Here is a 22004-nt window from a genome sequence, read left to right on the forward strand (position 1 = left end):
ACAGGCGGAGCATGACCAAGTGTCCGAGATAAGCCCCGGATAAGCCCCCGATGGCCGATGTCGCCTCCTCTTACGTCGTTCTCCTCAGGATCATCGTGTCGGCGTTGCTCCTGGAGAGCGGCAAATTAAAAATGAGCAACTTTTCTCGAACGCCAACCTTAGCATCTACGCACGGACGGAGTGGCGGTGATAAGCCCGGATAAGCCCCCAATGTCCCCTCTCCTGCTGCTCCTCCCACTGCTCCTCGCCACGGCCACGGCCACTGCCAAGACCACCGCAGTGGCGTCCGTGACCGCGGCAGCAGCAGCAGCGCCCACCAGAGACGACAGGGGCGGCGGGCCTCCTGCTCCGCCGTCCCTGGTGCCGCCCGTGACGCCGCCGTGGCCGGAGCAGTTCCACGCGGTGGTGATCACGAACCTGAGTGCGCGCGGCGGCGGGCTGCAGCTGATCGACCTCTACTACGACTGGCCGCGCGGGCGGGACCTGAACATCGTCCACGACCAGCTCTCCCGCGAGCCGCAGTGGAACGTGGAGTGGGCCAACGGCACCGCCTTCCTGTTCGACGCCGCGTCCTGCGCCACCTTCCAGTTCGCCGTCGGCCTCCTGCCGCCAGACTGGAAAGCCCGCGGCGCCGCCTACCTGGGCCGCGACCGCGTCGACGGCTTCGACTGCCACGTCTGGTCCAACTTCGTCTTCGCCCGCTACTACGAGGACGTCGCCACCGGACGCCCCGTCAGCTGGAACTTCAATGGTACATGCGAATTCCAGTATCTTCGTTCAGTTTCTTGATTTAATTCGGAGATTGACATACATATGATGCAGGTGCAGAGCAGTGATGATTTCTGCTTTGTTGCTTTTCCAGGGATGCAGCGGCATGTGCTGAGCTTCGAGGCGGGGGAAGTGCTGCAGGACTCCTCCAAGTGGCAGGCACCGGCTTACTGCTTCACCAACAGCAATGGCGGCAGTAGGGCCAGCGCCGCTGCTTCGTCTTCCTGAGATCACGTCGCCGGGCGTCCGGAGTCCGGGCTCCACCTGCAGCTGGACGCTGCATAGTGCATATCATTTGACACTGTGAGCTCTCTTGAAGAAAGTCCATCTTGATGGGTGACTGAGGAGAGGCTTTCTGCAGTGACATGTCACATGTGTCTCAAGGGGGATGACGTGTGTACTATTAGTGGTCAGCAGCTCAACCAAAAGAATTAAACACGCAACGGTTACGGAGCGGCCTCAAATCACACGAAACTAACAAACAGAACCCCTTCTCGTTTTGATCTCTTGGTTTGGCTTTGATTGTTCGGCACTTGTTTATATTTGTAGCCTCGCCTTCTCCCCCTTCTCCACCGCAACAAACCAAACCTAGCCCACCCAAAAGAATTAAACACGCCTTATGGAGCAGCCTTAAATCACACAAAACAAACAACAAAAACTCTCCTCGTTTCGATCTCTCGGTTTGAATTTGGTTGTTTTGCAGTTGTTTATATTTGCCGCCTCGCCTTCTCCCCCTTCCCCACCACAACAAACCAAACCCAGCTCACCCAAAAGAATTAAACACGCAACCCTTACGCAGCGGCCTCAAATCACACGAAACAAACAAATAAAAACCCTCCTTGTTTCGATCTCTCGGTTTGGCTTTGGCTGTTTGGCACTTGTTTATATTTGTCGTCTCGCCTTCTTCCCCTTCCCCACCGCAACAAACCAAACCCAACCGCAACCGCAGTAGCAGTAGCGCAGAGGCAGAGCCGTCCATCTTCCTCCATGCCACCGCCGCCCCAAAACCCTACCCCTCGCCCTCCCTCCAGTCCCCCCGTCCCGACGCGACCAATTCTCCTCTATCCAGCACTGGTCCGGCGGCTTCCTGGCCCGGGCATGGATTTGCTGGCGTCCTTGGCCGTGCGAGAAGCGGTGTCTGTTCCCGGCGTTCCTCGCCATGTACGCTACCATCTACTGCATCAGCCAGCTCGTTGTGTTCTGATGGTGTGCGCCGCAGCAGCGCCTGGACGGTGCCAGCTGCCTCGTCTCGCTCTTCCACGGCACCCCCGCCATGCTGGCCGCTGGAGGGGCCATCCTCGCTCTGCCTGCCGGAGCCCGCTCCTTCGCCGAGCCCAATGCGCGCCTCCAGGACCACGTCCTCGACTACAACATCGCCTACTTCACCATGGACCTGCTCCACTACCTCGGCTTCCTGTCCGGGGACATCCTCATCATCGCGCACCACCTCGCCACGCTCTTCGTCTTACTCACCTGCCACTACTTCGTCCGCCACGGCGCCTACGCGCTCCTCGTCCTCCTCCTCCCAGGCGAGGTCACCAGCCTGCTGCACAACGTCTGGATGCTCGCCGGGATCTGGTGGGACTAGTCCCCCGCCGCTGCGCGCGTCTACGACGCCCTCTCGCCGCCCTTCTATGTGCTCTACACACTCGTCAAGGGCGTCGCCGGCCCGCTATTCCTCCTCAAGATGACCGCCTTCTACCTGTCCGGCCAGGCCGTCGACGTCATCCGTCGTAGGTGCGGATCTCCTGGATCCTCATTGTCATCACTGGCATTGCTGTTAGCAACCTGTGGATTTGGAACCTCTGGTCTAAAAACTAATAAGAATTAAAAAATCCAAAACGTCTTATCATTACCACACTATAAAAGAGTTGAGTTTTTTTAGGGGTTCTCTCTCTATAAAAACCGTTTAATCTAGACGTCGTGTTATATGAGCTCTCCGTCATCCGTAATCTTACATGTAAGATGTAAGACTCCTCCTCAACCAAGATTCCTTCTAGACATCGAAAAAGGAAAACACGTGAGATGTAAGACTCCAACGCCCATACGAGCCAAACTATCACGTCTGAGGACTTCGACACCCATATGAGCCAAAAAGGACTCTGATGCCCATATAAGCCAAAATAATAATGCAAAATGTATTTATACGAGCCTTATAGATTCGCTTGTCCTCTGTGCTTTAGAACGATATTGGACTCCGAACCCGAACTCTTGGAAGGTGAATGTGGGAGGATCCGATGAGCCCTATGAGTTGGATGGACTCTCACTTCAGTACCCCTCATATTATCGTATTTAATTCATTGCGGCTATATAAACTAATGACATGAATACATGTACCTCGTGCAAGTTATTTCAATGGTTGTTTCGTTTGAATGGTAGATCATGCCCTTTTGTATGATATAAGTTTTCTTGCATACCCATGGTCTGGATTATAACAACATAGGAGTATACATCATTTTGGTGCTTTAGAGGATCAATGCACTCGATGTCAAAAATATTAATGCGTAACTTTGGACTATAGTTGCTCAGTAGGAGTATATGAGTGGCCCTGTCATTGAGTTTGAACCCATCTATAAAGATATTCTATTTCTATATTTAAAGAAATATCTATGATATATATATGAACTGATATATCGAGAATTCAATTAATATTCCCATGACATTTGAAATATTTTTCATAAACACATGTGTGTCGCACTACACGCACGGAATATTTTTGGTAAACATGTGTATATAATGTATGACAAAAAAAAGGTGAAAACAAAAATCTAAACATGTTTGTAAGAAATAATGAAAAAAAAGATCATGTACATGTACTTTATCCTCTACTTTATGTGGCCAAAAAGGGAAAAAAACATAGAGTTACATTGTTTATGGGGCAAAAAGAAAAAATAATATAAAGTTATGTTTAGATGGACCTGCTAAATAAATTAATGCTATATTATTTAAGCCATAATTGTTTCGCATCTACATATGCTTGTTTATTTATATCACATTATTTTATATCTGTTCATTTAGACAAAATCTTATTACATCGTTAATAAAGTCATAATCCCTCACATTGTTTGCATGTGCCTATAGTAAATGTTGGGTATAGCCAACTATGGAAAGGATAACAGCTGAAAACATATAAGTAGTAACCTCACTCTAAGATAAGTGCTTTCTCCCTCCTAGAGCCTCTGGTAGCACAACTGAGACTAGGACGGGTTCTCCACCTATACGAGGACGGATCGACAGAAGTATGAAAAATAGGATAAGATAGGGGCAACACGAGCCGTTTAAAAAGGTGTCAAGTCAAAGTGCAGTGATATATGCAGCTAAGGCATCCTAACAAACACACGATTTGAACCTTATTCTACACAACCCGATCAAATCGATCAAAGCACTTGCCATCTACCATTATAATTCAATTAACATTTTTTTGTGATGGGTGAATATAACCCATTTTTCATTAAGTAGAGAGAATTACACAACGCAACTACGAGAGAACCCTCATAGCACAGATTACAAACCACCAAGCTAGTGGTGAGTGACCTAGAATAGAAACTAGGAACAAGAAAAAGGATACAAAAGAGGATGACTGCCCACGACACCTAAACCTATTTACTGAGCCGGTAAGAAAAAAGGATACAACATCGCACAATGACGTAAAGCATCCGCCAACGAACCAACCAGCGGCCAAGCATCCGCTGGGGAAGAGGCGAAGACACCCACTGCAACAAAGCATCTGTAGCGGGGGAAGGGCCAGGTCACTCTCGGCAGTAAAGCATCTGCTAGAGAGAAGGCCAATGACAACGGTGGCAAAGCATCCGCTAACAAACCAAACGGCGGTAAAGCATCTGCCAATGAACCAACCAGCGGCCAAGCATCCACCGGGGATAAGCAGTAGCAGGCAAAGCATCCTGCTACAGTTATCCACGACAACAAACCGGGCACTGATCAACAGATGCTGGACGGACCAATGCGAGTGGAAATGAAGCACAACAGTCACAGTGAGGGACTCCTCAAGGAATCGACGGCAGGGATGCAAGGTACTCATCTATATCCCAAAGGAGCAAAGTTTGAGCTAGTTGGTTACTTCGACTCAGATTATACGGGATGCAAGGTTGAAAGGAAGAGCACCTCGGGCACATGTCAATTGTTGGGAAGATCACTTGTTTCATGGTCATCAAAGAAGCAAAATAGTGTTGCATTATCAACCGCCGAAGCCGAATACATATCCGCCGGTAGTTGTTGTGCACAGATACTTTGGAGGAAGTCCACTTTGAGTGACTTTGAAATCAAGTTCAAGAAAGTGCCATTGCTATGTGACAATGAGAGTGGAATCAAATTAACCAACAATCCAGTTCAACATGCAAGAACAAAGCACATTAATGTCCGTCACCATTTCATAAGAGATCACCAACAAAAAAGAGACATTTGCATTGGGAGTGTAGGTACTGAAGATCAACTTGCCGATATATTCACCAAGCCATTGGATGAGAAAAGGTTTTGCAAGCTAAGAAATGAGTTGAATATATTGGATTTCTCAAATATGTGTTGATGCACCCCCCACTTATATGGCATGCCTCTCCTTCGAGCAATCCAAGGTAAAAGTTAATTGGCATGGCATACATCCTTACTAAGGATATGTTTAGTGCATCTAGACATCTTTATCATTTAATAGGCTCATTCATGAAAATCAAATGAATTTGATGATTGTATGGTACCACTATTGCTTCTATGCTTATTTTGGTCTAGTGGTAGCATATGACATGTTTGTGGGCTTGTAAACCTAGTGTTTGATCTAAAAAATGAGCTCCAAGTGTTTAACTCGACATGGTACAAGATAGCCCTTAATTAAAGGTGTGAAGAAACTTGTCCTTGGATCAAACCGAGTTAAATATCTTTGGCAAATGATCTAGATTGGACCAAATTTAGGAAAATGATCCTCACCCCATTGATTGATATTGATAATCTCAACCTGTCTACACTTTAAACCTTTGTGGTCATTGATGACAAAGGGGGAGAAATAGTGTCCAAAGATAGTGAAAAGACAACAAAGGGGAGAGAAACCAAGATATAAGTGATAGAGAGAGAATTTGACATATGGGGAGAGATATGACAAAGGAAGGGGATCAATTAAAATTTTGAGCACACAAGTAGGGGGAGCAAGCTCATGAACTTGTATGGTGCATTTGAATGTGCATTTCATATGTTTGCTAGCATGGCACAAATTTTTAATTTCAATATCCATGCTTGTGTGGTGTATGCTAGTTATAGGTTTGAATGATGAAATGAAAAACTAGTATGCATATGTTAAGTAACTAGACTCATGCTCACACTATGAAAATTAGACCCTTACTTCCAATGTTGATCTCATGGGGTATTCTAGTTTTTGTGTATGTCTAGTTACTAATGGTGCTAAGGATGGTATATTGGTACACTCCGATTGGTATCACACTTCAAAGGTCCATCTCTTATACCTTAGCATCATTTGCTAGACAATGTCTCCTATATTTCCTATCTAAGCATATGTGCAAGCTACAATCCAAACTCTTAGCACATATGTAGAGGGAGCAATTATTACCATTTGGGGTTCATGAAATTTGTCCATATCCTTTTATACATGGTAAATATGCTTGGGCAAGCAACATGGATTTAATAAAATTTTAATTCATATCTTTGTAAAAAGGGTTGTCATCAATTACCAAAAAGGGGGAGATTGAAAGCTCTTGTTTGGTTTTGGTGAATTGATGAAACCCTAAGTACTAACCTAGTTTATCAAGTGTTCATGAGATAGGTAGCATATTCCAAGTGGTTAAGCAAATGAAGATCATGACATGATGATGGTGATGCCATGGTGATGATCAAGTGCTTGGACTTGAAAAGAAGAAAGAGAAAATCAAAAGGCTCAAGGCAAAGGTATAAGTAGTAGGAGCCATTTTGTTTCGATGATCAAGACACTTAGCAAGTATGATCACATTTAGGTTCAATAGCCGTACTATTAAGAGGGGTGAAACTCGTATCGAAATACAGTTATCAAAGTGCACTAGATGCTCTAACTCATTGCATATGCATTTAGGATCTAGTGGAGTGCTAACATCCTTGAAAACATTTGTGAAAATTTGCTAACACATGTGCACAAGGTGGTACACTTGTTGGTTGGCACATTTGAGCAAGGATAAAGAAGTTGGAGTTGAAACGGATCAACTCGGTGAAGAAACATAGGTGAAAGGAGGTCACTGTAAGTGACCAGACGCTAGCCTTAACTGGACCGGCCCGTCCAGTCAGTGGATGCAGTGAAGACGCTGGCGTCGGTCTTCGATCGGACTCTGGGTCACTTCGTGACCGGACGTGTGATGGGTGTGTCCGGTCCCGCTGACATGGCAGCACAGAGAAGAGGAGAAAGAACCAGACACTAATGTTGTGTCCGATCGTGACTGACCGAACGCGTCCGGTCACAAATTTCCACCACTAGAACCTTACTGGAAACGATCGGACGTTGGTGTTGGTGCGTCTAGTCACTTCGAGCAGCGCGTCCGGTCACAACTTAAATATACTGATGGCCGTTGACGTCGGGCGATCGACATTTGAAGTAGGGGACACATGGCGTGCATCGCGCGACCGAACACTGGGGTCCTACGTCCAGTCGATCTGACCAGAGCATCCGGTCACCCTGAGCAGTGCCCAATGAAGGGGTACAATGGCTCTATTTCGTGGGGGCTTCTATTTAAGCCCCATTGCCGGCTCTAGCTCACACTCCTAGCTATTTTGCATTGAATAACAACCTTGTGAGCTTAGCCAAAGCCCTCCCACTCATCTTCATCATTGGTTCATCATCTTTGTGAGATTGAAAGTGAATCCAAGTGCATTGCTTGAGTGTTTGCATCTAGAGTCACTTGATGTTCGTGTTTTGCTATGGGATTCCTTGTTACTCTTGGTGGTTGCCGCCACCTAAACAGCTTGGAGCAGTGAGGATCGTCGAGCGAAGGTTGGCAATTGTCTTCGGTTCCGATCGTGGTGATTGTGAGAGGTTCTTTACCTTTCCCCGGCAGAGAGCCAAAAGGTACTCTAGTAAATTGCTCATGGCTTGTGTGATCCTCATCTTGTGTTGGTTATGCCACACTCTATTGAGGGTTTGGCGTGTGATGCCAATTAGCGTGTGAACCTCCAAGTGAGTGAATCGCTACAACGAGGACTAACTTGCTGGCAAGCAAGTGAACCTCGGTAAAAAATCATTGTCATCATTTGATTCTGAGGTGGTTGGTATTCATCCTTGTGATTGATCGGTTCATTCCTCGACTCGGTGGTATATCCATCTTGCTCTATCTCTTTACATTATCGCAAACTAGTTGTCAAGCTCTTTAGTGTAGCTAGTCGTGAGAGCTTATTAGTTTGGTTAGTGTGGCTCTTTAGTTAGCTGTTGAGAGCACACTAACTTAGTGTAGCAACATATCCATTGTGTGGATAGAGACTATATAAAATAGAATTGGGTAGGTGGCTTGCAACCCCAAGTATAGTGCTAGCGCAAAATTCACTTCGCCATCTTATTGACTAATCATTTGTCTTGGTGTTGTTATAGAAATTTTTAATAGGCTATTCATTCCCCCCTCTAGCCATTAGGACCTTTCACCATTGTGTCAGGTGGGAGCGTGAGGGAGCCGTTGCTCATTGGTGCTCGGCTACTACAGTGAACCGTTGAAGGAGAGCTAGCCATTGGGCCTTGGCCTGGGCCAGGCCGTGCATTGGGGGCCAGGCTGGGCACACTCGGGCTGGCCAGAGCAAGCCTAGGCAGCTGGGGATAAGGCAGTGCCTTTCCCTTCCTTCTTCCCTAATAGCTCCTTCCCCATTGTTACATCCATGAGCTAGGGTTCCTCCTCCACTCCTCTCTCTCCCATGATTTGAGCTGAAATTTCTAGGAGAGATTGAGAGTTCTTTGTGGGTGTGCATGAGAGGTTGAAGATCCACCTCCTCCCCTTCTCTTCCTCTCAAGCTTGGTGCTACTTCGAGTGAGGGATTGAGAGCCTAGTGTGTGCATTCGGGATTTGCATTTGGTGGCACTAGGAAATCTTTGTGATTGGAGATTTCTTGTTACTCTTGGTGATTGCCATCACCTAGACGGCTTGGTGGTTGTGGCCTCTGGTGAAGCCCGCGTGGTGATTGTGCGGTGCTCCGGAGAAGAGCTTGTGATGGGTATTTTGCTCACCCCGTGGGAGCCGCGAAGAGCAACTCTAGTAGAGCGAGACACGAAGAGCGACAAGTGGTCGAACCATGTTAAGTGCTAGAGCTTGTGGTAAGCACTTCACATGGGAGAGTGTGACTTGTGGACCGACGGCAACCTTGGAGATTGTCTCAATGGGGACTAGCTTGGTGGCAACCAAGTGAACCTCAGGATAAAAATTATCGTGTCAACCTTGTTCATCCTATTGATTTGCATTTCTCCAATACAAGCTTGTATTTACATTTCATATATTCTGCTTGTGTAGTTGCTCTTATAATTAGTTAGCTTGTGCAGCCTGCTAGTTACCTTCTTGCTTGTGTAGCATAGAAGTAGCTCACTTGCGTAACTAATTTGGTTTTAGTAACCTTGTTAGTTGCTTTGCTTAGTTTGTGTAGCTAAGTAATTTGCGCTCTCTAATTTGGCATTAGTTGCCTTGTTATTGAGCATTGCTAGTGAGCTTAGGTGGCTTTGTGCTTTTGCTTACTAGATTGTGTAGGTGCTCTCTGGTTTGCTTGAAGTACTAGTTGCATAGGTTTATGTGACATTGAAAGCTAGAATTGGATAGGTGAGCACTAGCTAGCCCGGAACCTTTGTTGCCCGTCGAAGGTCCGGCAAGGGAGAGGGCAGATCCAGCCCCGAGGGCCCTGGATCCGTCCGTTCCGCCAGCTAGCCACGTCGCCGGAGAAGACACCTCTAGGTCACGCCGCGTGGCTCCCCGTGCATGGATCCGGGTAGGCAACTCCCGGATTTGGCCTTGGAGAGCTGGGATCTAACCCGTTGCGGCCGCTCCGGCCGCCGGCCACCATGGAGCAGAGCGAGGTCGGAGAGAGGAAAGAGAGAGGGAGGGGAGGAAGATGGGGGCTGCGGACGGCTACCTTGTTGAGCGCCACCGTGGCCCGCCGCCACCACTCACAGGTGAGCAGCGACTGCGGCCAGGGGGCCGCACTGACGGGGAGCTTTGGTGGCGGCGGTGGGTCGCCCTGAGTCGCCCTGGCAGAGACGACGCGGGGACCTAAGGGGTAGAGCAAGTTGGCGAAGCCAATGAAACGAGTTGAAATTCAATTAACATTTCATTGCATTTGATATAGTTTTTAGAAACACGTGCGTGTTGCACGTGCATATTTGCTAGTAACCTGAAACGAGAGAGTATTTGTGTTTCCCTTCTTAAGAAATTTGACAATTATATTTTATTTGTGATGAATATAACATCCAAAATATAAGCTCATGTTAGTAACAATATGACAATGTCCAATTAAGCTTGTATATCAAATTGAATTATGGCCTTGATACATCTTTTTCTTTGGTTCCTAAGCAAAAAAAAATGCTTGTAGATATATCTTAAGATTAATTTTCATAGTATCCATGTGTTAGTACAGTTAAATATTAAGTTTTATGAACTCCATGAAAATAAAAAAAGAGAATAGAAACACATTTAGTTGAACCGGAAAATTAGAATAGAACATAACTGGACGGAAGATTCAATTTCGAAACGGGAGAAAAAGGACAAAAAAAATCGGAAAAAATAAAAGGCATCTGAACGGGAAAATAAACCAGAAGAGGGCATCGACGACGTACCATGTGAGTAATAACGAACAAGGACTCAAAGACCATGACGGTGTTCTACGCGTGCGTGACGGACGAGAACACTACGTTCATCTTTGAAACTTTTTTTCGTGAATCTATCCCCAATAAGTTCAACACATTTCTAGATCATGTAATAGTTGTGCGCATGATATAACTCGCTTGAGTCTTGGTTGGGACCCGGATCAACCATACGTTTGGCTTGATCCCCTTCCGAGTTTTGTATGTAACTTTGTGGTTCGCGACTATGCTAAACCGTCTGTGCCTGAATAAAGAGACTCAACGTGTTTGTTTCAAAAAAAAAAGAGGTAAAAATGTAAAATTTTAGCCTTAGATTTCGTCTGGACTCAAATTTTGTCTGGCCTCCCCTATCGTAATTATACCCGAAAGTCCCACCTCCGATGTGATGAACTCCCTTACGAAATGCAATAGGACAAATCGAATACAATACAAATACGAATCATGCGATTCCGAAATGTCAGAGTCTCCTCGTCGTGGACTAGACAGAGAACCAAATAGACCGAGGCACAAGAGAAATAGAGAACCAAATTAAGGCCATCACGATATAGATCGAGACCAAATAGAGTACAATACCAAATCAAGACCATCAGATATGTATATAAACCAGATCGAGACCAAATACATAGCAAATCGAGGCAACCAACTATGTAGCCAAAAAAAAATGAGCACAAACAGCCAGGCCTCACCCGACGTCGCCCACCACAATCACTGAGTGGTCGTCACCGTCCACGCTCGTGCTACCTCCCCCGCCACTCCGGGTTGGGGAAGATGAATAGTCGAGATGGGGAAGACAAACAACAGGAGTGTGCTGCTTGTGCAGCATCTATTGACCCGCACGCTGCACACTGCCGCCACAGCTTGTGCTGGACACCGCCGCCGCCGCTTATCCAGGGACTATGCCGCACTGCAACCCAGCGAAGGAGGAGAGGCGCAGGCAGCAGCCGCTGCTTGGGAGTTTGGCCTGGCCGCGAGGCCGTCTCCGGCCAGCCGCCGCTGCCACGTGCTCTTTTTTTTGGAGACCGATGCTTGTGGAAGTGGAATGAGCGGCCGAGTGCTAGGTTAGTTGGTTACGGGATGAGGGTGGGTTGGGACTAAAGTTGAGCTGCAGTGGTTCAGTTTTGTGGGCCAGCAAAATTTTAGCTATATCTACTTGGTTGGTCTGATCTGATCTCTCGCTTGGTTTCAATTCTTTATGTTTTGGATTTTTGTCGCTTGTTCTATTTCCGATTTTTTCTACTCAGTTTTGTGGCTCGCTGTTCGCTCCACCGGGTTTTTTATGTACCTTTTTTCTGTCTGTTATTACTCACTCTTGTGGGGTTTTTCATATAAACGTGAAGAACTAACAATAGATACAATGTTTTACACCATCTGATATAGTTTTGATTAGAAACAGAACTTATTTTTATTAAAATATGGATTATTCAATGGTCTAACCAATTATTTCGTGAACTGGAATCTTGGACAGATTTTGTCTAATCAAGTTTAAACAAATATATTTATGTAATTCTTGACGAGGGTTGCCATGTGCAAAATCGACACTGTCATATTTATGTGCTTTGCAACGAAAGAAAAAATATATCAATGTGTATTTTAATTCGATATTGGTTTAGTAGGACATTGTTATATTATTGTCAACATTAACTTACATTGTGGATATCATTGCCATCATAAAATAAATTATAGAAGGATAAAATATAAATAGATATGTACCATTCATGTTCTCATTTTGCATAAATGTTTGATAGTTTTTTTTCTCTCATTGTAATGCACGGACATATTTGCTAGTAAATAAAAAAATAAAAAACAGTTTAATATTAAAGTATATAGATTCCACCAATAGATCATAAGAACAGGCAGTCCAACAAATGGAAAAAGTGAGTACTTACAATTATACGGCTTTCACTAGTACGAAAATCATCTAAGGGTCCATTTGGATGTAGATATTGGGGAAACTGGAATTGAATTGGGTTCAATACCAAAGCAGCCATGGTATTGAAATGTCAACAATTCGAATATTATTGTTTGGATGACCATTGAATTGGCTTTTGAAATCCTAGTAAGCAGCTCAAATCTGTTTACTGTTTGGATGCAAAAGCATAGAATTGAAATGCTGGGGAAGCTTGACCCATCCATGTTAGGTGGAGGTTGGCAGCGGCCACCATGGCAGGCCACGGTAGGAGGAGCTCGACCCTGGCCACGACGAGGGGAGCTTGACCCCGGCCATGGCTGTCAATCCACACCGATGGGGAAGAAGCGGCACCGATGGGAGAGCTCGACCGCCCATGGTGGATCTCGACAGCCGACAGACAACGGGGAAGAAGGGGTCGCCGATGGGAGAGCTCGATCGGCCATGGCGGATCTCGGGGGTTCTCGACCGGACATGGGGAGCTCCACCTCATGCGTGCTCGCACCGCAGCCCGCTCGCTCGCTCGACCTCACACACGCCGCCGCCCGCTCGCCCTCACACGCGCTCGCGCTGACACCCGCTCGTGCGCCGCCGCTCGCCCACAAGGGCGCTCGCGCCACCGCTCGCCATTGTCATCATCGTCGAGGAGTGGGCAGAGGCGGTGCCCGGCATGGCGCCACACCTTGTCGGAGCGGGAGAAGATGAAGGGAAGGAGCTCTACAGGCTGAGATGAGGGGCAGAGGGCTGGTATGCGAGGGAAGACGAGGGGAAGGATCGAGTTTGCGGCGACCGGCGACTTATTCCGCGTGGGGAAGAAAGGCCCGATTCAGGCGAATATAGAGGGGCAAGCCTCGGTATTGTGGGTGGGGTCGAGCAGGCAAGTCGAATGTCGTGCGGTATTGGAGCTAGTTTCCAACTACGAATGCCAAGATCATCCAAACATTAGAATTGGAGGTATTCAATGCCAATGCCAAATTCCAGGCCTCAATACCAACATCCAAACGGGTTGTAAGAGACAATGGAGCGATGGGGTGCCTTGTGGAGACAGAAGCCGAAGACTGCGAGTGCGATCGGGGCGAGTGGCCTGGTAGTTGGGCTGAACAAAAATAGGTTTGCAGAGAAATTTTACCTTTTTAATATTCGATATAGATAGATATAGATATAGTATAGAAATACACAGATTATCCACTTTCTCATCTTCTGTATTTTGTACTTTGTACGTACGCTGTCAGTCACCGTCACTCCAACTGTAGGGATAAATGCTGTGGAAAACGGTGAGTACGTTGCTCTCTTATATTACCCGTAAAGAAGACAACTTCCTTAAAAAAGAAAAAATAATCCTCATGGGCAAACTGACTTGTCATGTTCGTTTGGCTTATAAATCGTACTTTTTCAGCCAACGAATAGTATTTTTCTCTTACAATAAATTAGCTAATAGTACTTTCAGTCATGACTTATAAACCAAACGAACAGGACATTAGCTGGCGACTGTGCTAGAGTGCTGTGGCGACGACTGCCCAGTCATCAGTCTTCACGCATGGCTGGGTGGGACTGGGGAGGGCAACAAGTTGCAGCTCGAGAGCGGCAGACTAGTATGGCTGTTCGCTGGGACGTATCAGCCGTACCGTTTCAATAAAATAATTACAAGCAATTTTTCTCGTGTGGACGAAAGTTAAGATTTCACTTCTCTTCCTCAGCACTCGCAGCCTGCAGGAGAACCCGCCGATGTCGCCTCTCCAGCTCCTCTCACTCTTCCTAGTCGCCGCGGGCAACGCCAAGACGACACCACCGTCCGTCGCCGCAGCGGCACCAGCTGCTGAGGCGGGGGCGGGCCTCCTGCTCCATCCCCGGTGCCGGCGACACCGTCGTGGCCGGAGCAGTACCACGAGGTGGTGATCACGAACCAGACGGCGCGCGGCGGCCGGCTGCAGCAGATCGACATATCTACTACGATTGGCCGCGCGGGCGCGAGCTGAACATCATCCGCGACCAGCTCGGCTCCAGTGGTGGCGAGCCGCCGCTCCGGGACGTCCAGTGGGCGAACCGCACCTCCTTTCTGTTCGACTCCTCGTCCTGCACCACCTTCCAGTACCCCGTCGGCCTCCTGCCGCCCGACTGGAAGAAAGCGGGTGCGCCGCCACGTACCTGGGGTGCGACCGCGTCGACGGCTTCGACTGCCACGTCTGGTCCAACTTCGTCTTCGCCCGCTACTACGAGGACGTCGCCACCGGCCGCCCCGTCAGCTGGACCGTCGTCAATGGTACGGTGCAGTGATCGCTGACTTGCAAATAAATCCAGTATCTTTAGTTTCTTGATTTGCTACTTGGCAATTGGCATATACAGTACAGTGATTTTCCGTTTTCTTGGTTATTGGTGTTCTTGAACTCTGAATTTCTTCCGCCAGTCCGGCTACTTTGCTTGATGCATGAGGCATGGCAGTAGATGGATTGATGATTTATGCAATTGTGCGCTCTTGTGTTTCGCAGGGACAGGGATGCAGCGGCACGTGCTGAGCTTTGAGGTGGGGGGAGTGCCGCGCAGGACTCCACAAAGTGGCAGGCACCGCCTTACTGCTTCAATGGCACTGGCAGCAGTGCCGACGGCGCCGCTGCTTCTCCTTGAGCTCAGGTCGCCGGAGACCTCCTCCGGGTCTCCGGCTGCAGTGCCGACAGTACGTGAGCTCTTCAAGTCTGATGAGTGATTGAAGAGAGGCTCTCTACAGAAACATCTGTCTCAAGGTGTCGTGTACGCTCTACGGACTACGGAGTACTATTAGTATGTGTAGTATGTCTATATATTCTTCCGTTTGTATATAGGATTACTGTATTTTAGACATGTGCATTCCGAGAATAATACTATATATATGAACGTAAGGGGTAATTTTTTCAGTTTACATTAGTGTATCCTTGTATACACTGTTTGCACTAATTCAACAGTACTTTTCAGCGAACGAATAATGTTTTTCTCTTATAATAAATCAGTATAAGTATCAGCATAAGCTAAATTTCACCCGAACTGACCCAAACTTGAAACCCGAACTCTAACCCTTAAATCACCCCGAACACCAATGCGGATGATAATCCACCCTCGTCATCAAACTTCTTAGATCCTAAAACCCCAAACCCACCATTATACGACAAATATAATAAAAGCAATGAAGAATTTCTAGCGACACATTTTTTTTTAGAATTACACAATACAACATAGACGCCTACAACACGCATGCACACTCACCCCTATGAACACACGTACACAAACCCTACCCCTATGAGCACCTCCGAAGGACTGAGCCGGCACATCTCGAGATTCACGAAGTCACCGCACGCGCCTCGCTATCGACGGGGACGTCGCCTACCACTGAAAGCATAGCCCCGTTAAATCCTGGAATAAATTAAGAAAAATGCGAGCACCCGTGCCAAGTCAAGGACTTTGAATCCGAGTAGGCAGGTTCCATCACAAGGAACCTAACGAACTGATATATGATCAGTTCGCTAGCGACACATTTATTATAATATACGGTGTATTCACATGTATAAACAAGAGGGAATAAACAACCCTGATTGTATGACTCAACTTAGAACAAATTGAATAACTTACATGAACAATTAATTAATAAAAGCCATGAGTTTTGATTCAAAATGATCTATTTTGGTTCTTCACTGGCCATCCACAGAAATGAACCCAATATGTTTCGGGCCACCAAACTCGAAAATCAACAGGAAGAAAATCGTCCCTGCTCCACATCTGCTGGACCTAAAATCCATGGGCCCCAACCCAAAATCTTCCCATTCCCGTCAGCCCGTCACTACTTTGGTCCATGGACTGCTGCATGTCCGAGAATAAAACTTCTCCGAGTCCTATTTTACCACTTTACTACTGAACCGGTGGGACCCACTTTACAGAGCACTTACTCCTTCGGTCCAGCTTCGAGTGGCTGTGGTTAGTGGTTAGTTGCAGGTAGGCACACGCGAAGCGATAAGCCGCAACACTCGCCGATGTCGCCGCCGCCGCCGTCCCTCGTGGTGCTCCCGCTTCTCCTCCTCCTCATCCTCTTCGCCGCTGTATCCCCCGCTGCGGCCAATGCGACCGCCACCGCAGCGGCAGGTGCCGGCGCCTTCCCCCCTGTGCCGACGCCGTGGCCGGAGCAGTTCCACGCGCTGGTGTTCACCAACCTCACCGCGAGCGGCGGCCGGCTGGAGCTGATCGACCTCTACTACGACTGGCCCGGGGGCCGCAACCTGAACCTCATCCGGGACCAGCTCTCGGGCGACCCGCTCTACGACGTCGAGTGGACCAACGGCACCTCCTACTTCTTCGACTCCGGGTCCTGCCACAGCAGGATGTTCCCCGTGGGGATCCTGCCGCCCGACTGGCTCGCCGCCGGCGCCGTCTACCTCGGCCGCGAGCACGTCGACGGTTTCGACTGCCACCTCTGGACCAAGGTCGACTTCGTCTGGTACTACGAGGAAGTCGCCACCGGCCGCCCCGTCCGCTGGAATTTCTTCAATGGTACGACAGCTATCACCTGCACATTCCATCTATACTTTCTGTCGCCTCTTGGTGGACGCCGCGGGTTTTGCGGTGGTTCACACCCTTTTTCGGCTGTTTTTGATCTAACAGTGCGTGCAATTTTGCTCCGCAGTTTGTAGGGATGCAGTCTAAATTTCTGGGAACTTTTTCCAGTTTTCTCCCTTTGATGCAGCATTATAGTGGCGATTCTACAGTTCCGTTGTGCAGGGATGCAGTCTGAATTAGACTGAATAGTTATCCTGACACTTCGAACTCTGCTTGTCTTTTTGCAGTAATAACATTTCTGCATTCCTCCAGTATAAATTATCGGATTTACTTGTGCACAGATGCAATCTGGATTTCTCCAATTGCTTGGGTTCTTAATTGGGGATTGCTACTAAATTTTGTCATTGTGCTTGTCTTACTACAGTCTCTGTTTTCCTGAACCGCGAATATCTTATTTCAGTCTCAATTGCTTCACTTCTGCGGTACTTGGTTGATGCAGCAGTGTTAATGATCTGTGTGTTCTTCTTCCCCAGGGATGCAGCAGCATGTGATGAGCTTTGAGGTGGGAGGAGTGCTGGAAGACTCCAAGTGGCAGGCGCCTGCTTACTGCTTCAATGGTGGCAATGCCGACACCGCCAATGTGGCTGCCGATAGATCCGGTAGCGTTGATGTGATGAACAGCCTGATCAGGTTCGCCGGGGCTCCAGCTGCAGCTGTAGCTGCATCATTTGACCAGTGAGAATTGATGATTGTGTGATGAGACATGAGAGGCTTTGCCAACGGTGATCCACGCCCTGTTGATTCTGTTATGCTCTGTTGATCGCATTGTGCTTTGTAACAGTCACTCTACATTTCCTGGAACTGGAAATTTGATGAGCCGTAGCTGCCAGGAGTACTATTTTCTTGGAGAATGCAAGGTTCATAATCGGTACTGATCTGCTGAATTTGACTGTCCTGCAGTCGCTGAACCGGAGTGGCACAAATGGAATTGCATTTTTGAGCATCCGGATTCCTGACCGGAAAGCTAGTTGGTTGGGTACTTTAATCTATCTGTAAAACCGAGGAGCCACATCAGTTCAACGCTTATGCTAACTTGTACCATGAATCTACCGTGAGTTCATGACTGAAATGAGCTGCTTGCCTAGCTGCGATTAAAACAGTCATGCCTGAAAGTCTGAAACAAAGTGCACAAAGGTAGAACTCGCTGATGCAGAGAACGGAGGGCAACCTGACCGATGAGCAAGAATTTGTGCTCAATCATGCTCTGAATGTTGCTCTAGTGTAAAGCTTGTTTTTTCTCCTGCAATGCCGGTATAGCAATGAACCATAATTTCAAGAAAACTAACGAGACCATGAAATAAAAAAGTTAGATTTTGGTATACCTTAACCATTTAAGAATGTCAGTCATTGGATTATGAATCTAAACATAAACACCTCGGTGCGCCTATGGGACATGTATACATGCGTACATATGAATATGGTCATCAGCGTTTGTCCTTCTATATAAAAAAAAGGACGTAATAGAACACTAGAGCAGTACTGATTGCAACAAAACATGTATTTTTCTGTTCCGTGAAAAGCCAGTAGTGATTTTTCTGTTTCGTGAAAAGCCTATGTCTTTAGCAAGCCCAGTTTAGTAGAAGGCCCACTAAAGGCCTTTGGAACATGGAAAAAGGAATTTGAAAAGAAAACACAAATGCATGTTCAAGTTCTATCAATTTTGAAATAATGACTCGCGCAAAAAAAAAAAAGAAATAAAGACAGAGTAATCCTATTTTCTTCAAAAGTTAGAAATGCTCATGAATGCACCAAGTATTCCTATGGGTGTGAACTTAGCACATGAAATGCTAATGAATGCACATGAAATGCTCATGAATACACCCAAAAACAATAAAATAAAGACAGAGAGTAATCCTATTTCGAATTGGACCCATATTATCAATTAGACGCAAAACTTAGCACCAGTTGAGTTGAGAAATTTATCTTAATTTCACATTTCAGAGAGATTTAAGGTTAGGACTTTGAACCGGATGGATGCGAACTCAAATGCATGGTATTTTGGAATTGAACACATATTTTCTCAACAATAGGGTATTTTTTGTTTGTCTTTATATCATACAGATAAGCCTAGTGCTCGGCAACACTTATATCTTACTTTTCTTTATTTTACTTTCCTTGGCCGACGACGAATGACACCAAGGGGAAGGATGGTGGTTTTCTGATGTTAGATGACTGCCTCATGATGTTCGGTGGGGTGGTGGCTTATGACTCCAAGCACTGCCGAAAGCTCACGCGTCGCGAGGTCTACATGGCCGAGCCAACAGCACCATCTTTTCTCCAATGGTTGGAGTCCACCATCACCTTTGACTGATCTGTCCACCCAAAAAGCGTCCCATAGCCAGGAAGGTACCTGCTCATGGTTGACCCAATCATTGGCACAAAGTGGCTCACCAAGATGCTGATGGATGGAGGCAGCGGCCTCAACATCATGTACGCCGAGATGCTTGATGCCATGGGCATCGACCGGTCGCGCGTCCGATCGATCGGGGCTCCTTTCCATGACATTGTGCCGGGGAAGCAAGCCATACCACTCGGGTAGATTGACCTGCCCGTCACCTTTGGGGATCCAGCCAACTATAGGACAAAGACCCTCAGGTGGTCGGGTTCCACGGAGCCTACCACGCCATCCTAGGATGACCGTGAAGTTCATGGCCATCCCCAACTACACTTACCTAAAGCTCATGATGCTAGGCCCACATGGGGTCATCACCATCGGCACCTCCTTCCAGTGTGCTTACGAGTGCAAAGTTGAGTGCTGTGAGCATGCCTCGGTGATTATCTCCTCCGAGGAGCTCACAATCATCAAGGAGGGGGACATCGAGGAAGCACCTAACTCCAAGCGATTGGTTGTATCTTTTGAGCTTGCGGAAGGCGTCAAGGAGGTCCTCATAGACCCCAACAGCTTCGAGGACAAAGTGGTGTGCATCGGCACCGTGCTTTCCTCCAAATAGGAAAGCACACTTGTTGACTTCCTCCGCGCCAATAGAGACATCTTCGCATGGAAACCCTCGGACATTCTAGGCATTCCGAGGGAAGTCGCTGAGCATGCCTTGTAGATCAGGCCAGGCTCTAAGCCAGTAAAGCAGCGCCTACATTGCTTCAATGAGGAGAAGCGCATGGCCATCAGCGAGGAGATCACGAAGCTTTTGGCGGCTAGATTCATCAAGGAAGTGTGTCATCCTGAGTTGTTGGCCAATCTTGTCCTTGTACAAAAAAAGAATGGGAAATGGAGGATGTATGTTGACTACACGGGTCTCAACAAGGCGTGTCTAAAGGATCCATTTCCTTTGCCACGTATAGATCAAGTAGTTGACTTGACCTTAGGGTGTGAAACCCTCTACTTCCTTGATGCATACTCTGGGTATCATTAGATCATGATGAAAGAGTTCGACCAGCTCGCGACTTCTTTCATCAGCCCATTTGGATTGTTCTGCTACATCATGATGCCATTCGGTCTGAAAAACACAGGGGCTACATACTAGCGCTGTATGCTCAAGTGTTTTGGTGACCTCATCGAGTGGACCATTGAGGCTTACATAGATGACATCATGATCAAGTCCAAATAGGCTGACCAGCTCATAGCAGACCTAGAGCAAACCTTTGCAAGACTCTGGGCAAACGACATCAAACTCAACCCTAAGAAATGCATTTTTTGGGTCCCAAGGGGTATGCTGCTTGGGTTCATCATCTCCGAGCGTGGCATCGAAGCCAACCCAGAGAAGATCTTGGCCATCACAAGAATGGGCCTGATTTAGAATCTAAAGGGAGTACAATGAGTTATGGGTTGCCTCGCAGCACTTAGCTGTTTTATCTCGCGCCTCACCGAATGAGGTCTCCCCCTATATCGGCTTATGAAGAAAACTGACTGATTTGCGTGGATGCCCAAAACTTAGGAAGTGCTTAATAAGGACAAGGAAACCCTGATGAGGGCCCTAATTCTGGTCCCGTCGACCGATGGGGAACCACTCCTGCTTTACATTACGGCCACCACGCAAGTGGTCAGCGCCGCCCTAGTGGTGGAACAGGAAGAAGAGGGACATGCCCTCAAGGTGCAATGTCCCATATACTTCATTAGTGAAGTCTTATCTGATTCCAAGACTCGCTATCCCCAAATCTAGAAGCTCCTATACACCATCCTTATTGCCAAGAGGAAGTTATGTCACTACTTCGAGTCACACCTGGTGACCGTCATGACATCCTTCCCTCTCAGCGAAGTTGTCCAAAACTGAGATGCCACTAGAAGAATCATGAAGTGGGCACTCAAGCTAATGGGAGAGGGCATTTCATATGCCCCTTAGATGGCCATCAAGTCCCAAGCATTGGCTGATTTTGTTACATAATGGACCAAGATCCAAATGCCACCAACGGCCGTCGACCAAGAGTACTGGACGATGTACTTTGATGGATCGCTAATGAAGAAAGGTGCCAGTGTGGGATTGGTCTTTGTTTCACCCCTCGGGGTGTGCATGAGGTACATGGTTCACATCCACTTCCCTGCCTCCAACAATGTGGCTGCATATGAGGCACTCATCAATGGCCTACACATCGCCATCAAGTTGGGCATCCGTCGGCTTAACATCTGAGGTGACTCACAGCTAGTGATCGATCAAGTCATGAAGGAGTCAAGTTGCCACAGTGCCAAGATGGCTACGTACTACCAAGAGGTCTACTAGCTAGAGGATAAGTTCAATGGCCTCAAACTCAACCACGTCCCAAGGCATTTCAACAAGGCAGCCGACACGCTAGCGAAAATGTGTTCGGCTGAGAGCTGATGCCGACGGGTGTCTTCACCAATGATTAGTATAAGCCCTTGGTCCACTACAAGGAGCCAGAATAGACCAGTGATGGGTCACCTACCCTAGGCTCGAGGGCTAACCAACCATCGGCTCCTTCTGACCTTGAAGTCATGGAGGTTGATGAAGATCCAGTGGTAGAACCTGACCCTCAAGC

General features: G+C 47.4%; 3 protein-coding genes and 2 pseudogenes across 3 annotated transcripts; all 5 read left to right on the forward strand.

The window, feature by feature from the left end:
• Positions 1–113: 113 nt before the first annotated feature.
• Positions 114–1268, forward strand: LOC136551069 (uncharacterized protein At4g14100-like). Its single transcript, XM_066542657.1, has 2 exons — positions 114–751; positions 863–1268. The coding sequence occupies exons 1-2, from the start codon at positions 211–213 to the stop codon at positions 994–996; spliced, it is 675 nt and encodes a 224-aa protein (XP_066398754.1). The 5' UTR covers positions 114–210; the 3' UTR covers positions 997–1268.
• Positions 1269–1866: 598 nt separating this feature from the next.
• On the forward strand, positions 1867–2589 carry LOC136548167 (TLC domain-containing protein At5g14285-like; annotated as a pseudogene).
• An 11615-nt stretch (positions 2590–14204) lies between these two features.
• Positions 14205–15101, forward strand: LOC136551070 (uncharacterized protein At4g14100-like; annotated as a pseudogene).
• Positions 15102–16405: 1304 nt separating this feature from the next.
• LOC136551071 (uncharacterized protein At4g14100-like) lies at positions 16406–17938 on the forward strand. The gene is made up of 2 exons (XM_066542658.1): positions 16406–16988; positions 17528–17938. The coding sequence occupies exons 1-2, from the start codon at positions 16475–16477 to the stop codon at positions 17731–17733; spliced, it is 720 nt and encodes a 239-aa protein (XP_066398755.1). The 5' UTR covers positions 16406–16474; the 3' UTR covers positions 17734–17938.
• Positions 17939–19687: 1749 nt separating this feature from the next.
• LOC136548168 (uncharacterized) lies at positions 19688–20005 on the forward strand. Its single transcript, XM_066539785.1, has one exon. It carries the CDS (start codon positions 19688–19690, stop codon positions 20003–20005), a length of 318 nt encoding a protein of 105 aa, XP_066395882.1.
• Positions 20006–22004: the final 1999 nt, after the last annotated feature.

This window comes from Miscanthus floridulus, chromosome 4, assembly GCF_019320115.1.
Source record: "Miscanthus floridulus cultivar M001 chromosome 4, ASM1932011v1, whole genome shotgun sequence".
Lineage (NCBI taxonomy): Eukaryota > Viridiplantae > Streptophyta > Magnoliopsida > Poales > Poaceae > Miscanthus > Miscanthus floridulus.

Coding starts and splice junctions, on each gene's coding strand:
- LOC136551069 (XM_066542657.1), top strand. CDS start 211: ATGTCCCCTCTCCTGCTGCTCCTCCCACTGCTCCTCGCCACGGCCACG. Junction 752..862: donor CGTCAGCTGGAACTTCAATG/GTACATGCGAAT, acceptor TTGCTTTTCCAG/GGATGCAGCGGCATGTGCTG.
- LOC136551071 (XM_066542658.1), top strand. CDS start 16,475: ATGTCGCCGCCGCCGCCGTCCCTCGTGGTGCTCCCGCTTCTCCTCCTC. Junction 16,989..17,527: donor CCGCTGGAATTTCTTCAATG/GTACGACAGCTA, acceptor CTTCTTCCCCAG/GGATGCAGCAGCATGTGATG.
- LOC136548168 (XM_066539785.1), top strand. CDS start 19,688: ATGACCGTGAAGTTCATGGCCATCCCCAACTACACTTACCTAAAGCTC.